The sequence below is a fragment of the Nematolebias whitei genome, chromosome 9 (assembly GCF_014905685.2).
Source record: "Nematolebias whitei isolate Nwh7 chromosome 9, NemWhi1, whole genome shotgun sequence".
NCBI classification, from domain to species: Eukaryota; Metazoa; Chordata; class Actinopteri; order Cyprinodontiformes; family Rivulidae; genus Nematolebias; species Nematolebias whitei.
Window position 1 is genome coordinate 38,072,901 of NC_056506.1, and position 2,814 is coordinate 38,075,714.

Consider the following 2,814-nt stretch of genomic DNA (forward strand, 5'->3'; position numbering starts at 1 on the left):
ACACACACACACACACACACACACACACACACACACACACACACACAGAGAGAGAGTTTCCACTCTGAGTTCAGATGGCCCCAGTTTGAAATAGAAATAGATTTTTTTTTACTAAATAAAAAAACACCAGACTTAAAAAGCAGGCAAACATCACTCACAGACAGCGCCTTTTAATGACCCAATGTTGAATCAGCCATAAATACACGGCTGTGTTTTAATTGTTTTCTTCTGCCATCTGAAGCAACGAGCCCAGAGGTCCACTGTGGTGTGGTGATGGACCACATCACTGGGAAAATGCGCTGTACCTCAGAGACTGGGCGGACTGCCCTGTTGAATGCACAACAGACGCAGCCAAAACACACAGAACCAACTCGCTTTGCCTGCTCAGCCTTAGTGTGTGTGTGTGAGATTGTGTGTGCAGCAAACTTTATGGAGACAGCTACGACAATATTGAAGTAAACCATGCCCCTGTGAGTAGGAAAGATGAAGCAGTTGCTGCTGGAGGAAGACAAATTTGCCCTAATTGCTTTGGTCCAGGCAGGTGTAATGCTAAAATAGGGATCTGTATCAAACATGATAAATTCTGCAGGAGCCAGGAACCACTTCACACACACACACATTTATTGTATTGTTGTGGCAATACACTAATGGATCAAGATCACTAATCCCAGCTGTTTGTTGTCAGCACCTTCCCTCCTCAATCCACTTTCATTTATCTCCAAATGAGATATCCGATGCATCGCATTGTTATGAGCACTGCAGTCCAAGTGTGACGTGCAGCAAAGCTACTGGAGGTCAACAGCTTCTTATTTCAATCTTCATCCTCGAGGAGGAGAAAGCATGCAACCCCAATCACAGCAAGTGATTCAATCAGTCGCAATCGAACCCAATATTTGTGCAACTTGCACAACACATGAATGTATATTTAAATGTGTGTGTGTGTGTGGGGGGGGGGGGGGGGGTTGAAGTGTTTGTCAAGCTGTCACTATATCAGGAAGCACATGTGGAGCTCTGCATGTGCAACAGCACACAGAATAATATAATATTAAAGGGGCTTACCAGGCACACAGTGCTGAAGAGTGAGATGAGCACAAAGTCCAGGTTGTGGAGCAGCAGCAGGGAGGATCCCATCCCTGACCTGAGGCGACTCTACCTCCCAAAAGCCCTTCTTCTTCTTCTTCTTCTTTCTTCTTCTCGCTCGATTTAAACGAGCGTAAAAGGAGCTCAGAATCGAGGATTTAATCTATTTAACTCTCTTCAAAGTGGAGCGAGATGTGTCTTTTTACTCCATGTGGGCTCTCGGTGCTTCTGGCGGTTTGTGCAATCATAACTCTGTAATCGTCTCGATTTAATTTCCTATAATCTACAATATGGTCCGGTTCAGCCCGCTCGCCTTATTTCTCTGCATCTGTCTATTTTTTTTTTTTTTTTTCCTCTTCTGAAATTACATCCACATGTCAGAACTATTTATGTCGCTCTCTCTCACTGGAGTGGGAAGTTCAAATGATTCTTTGTAGGGGAAAGAAAACCAACGCTGTATTTTTAGGTCTTTTTTTTTTTAATATCATTTACCCGCAAACTTCACTTAAACACTTCAGTGTGGAGCTGCGCGCGCCTTTTGGGTTTCTTCCACTCTTCCAAACTCTAAATCAGAGCTGGAATCGGAACACAAATAAATAAACATGAACTAAAATAAGAGTGAGACTCATCCTCCATCACCAGAGGCTGTTGAATTTCACAACTGCGCTCCTCTCTGACGCATGTCACCATAACGCACCGCAGCCAGAATCTCACACAGGGTTTACTTTTTGCATTCAAAAGTAAATATTAGCAATTTTGTGACAGAGCAGAGCGTATGCTTCTGGGAGTGTGCTTTTCAATTTAATCAATGCACAACTACACCAGTACTTTTAAGGTTTCTCCAAAAAGCATGACTAAAATCGTGTTTTACGCAGAAATGGTAAGCGTGGCTAACAGCTCTGAATGGATGGAAGTCTCAGGCTGTGTTTACAAATGGTAATGTAAAATTTTGAAGAAGATAAAAAAAATGTACAGAGAGAGAGCGAGAGAGAGAGGAACGCCGACCTGGACTCGAACCACTTACTATCAAGAGAATGTGACGCGCAGGTTAAGTCGCAAATGCCTGCGAGTTTTGCGCAGCTGAAGTTGAGCTCGGTGGCGGTGGGAAGCGTCTCCAGATGTGGCATTACGCGGCACGTCGCGCTCTGTAGTGAGTGGTGTGTGTGGATGGAAAAGGGGAAGGGGGAAGGAGGCAGGTACAGGGTGGGGAGTCCGAGGCTCTCATTGGTGCGCTCGCGCTTACGTTGGAGTAAACCACGACTCCAAAAATGACAGTTTTTTTTTTCTTCTTCTTCTAAAACAAACTCCACATTGAACAGATCTCAGGGCCTCTGCCAAACCGCTTTTTCCCCCTGCAGTTTCTCAAACGTTGCATCGTGTTGGGTTGAATTACTGAAACATAATGCAGAGAGATGTCGTTTTTATTTGAGGCTTAACTTCAGTGCCTTGGAAAGCATAAGAGTCCGATTATGCCCTACACGTTTTTAAACGTTTTCTCAGATTATATGAGAAACAGGGGCGCCACAAAGCGGGGAGGCCAGGGGGGTAATTGCTGTTTGCTCTGGTCCCCCATCCTTTCAGTTGTATGTATGTTAGCAAAATATCTTGGCAGCTTTTAATAAAACTCTCATGAAGTAACCATTTGATGTACCTCTACCAATGACTGACTTTTGGAGTCAATTTGATTCAAGATAGCTGTCATGGCTAACCGACCTTAGTAAACATAACATTTTA

General features: G+C 44.0%; 1 protein-coding gene across 1 annotated transcript in view; it reads right to left on the reverse strand.

Annotated features, from left to right (window-relative positions):
• The window catches only part of pth1r (parathyroid hormone 1 receptor), a 66,244-nt gene extending 64,018 nt beyond the window's left edge, over window positions 1-2,226 (reverse strand). The window contains exon 1 of the mRNA XM_037681776.1: window positions 1,060-2,226. Coding sequence (XP_037537704.1) covers window positions 1,060-1,131 — 72 coding nt within the window. The 5' untranslated portion in view covers window positions 1,132-2,226. The remainder of the gene's footprint in view (window positions 1-1,059) is intronic.
• Between the last annotated feature and the right edge of the window lie 588 nt (window positions 2,227-2,814).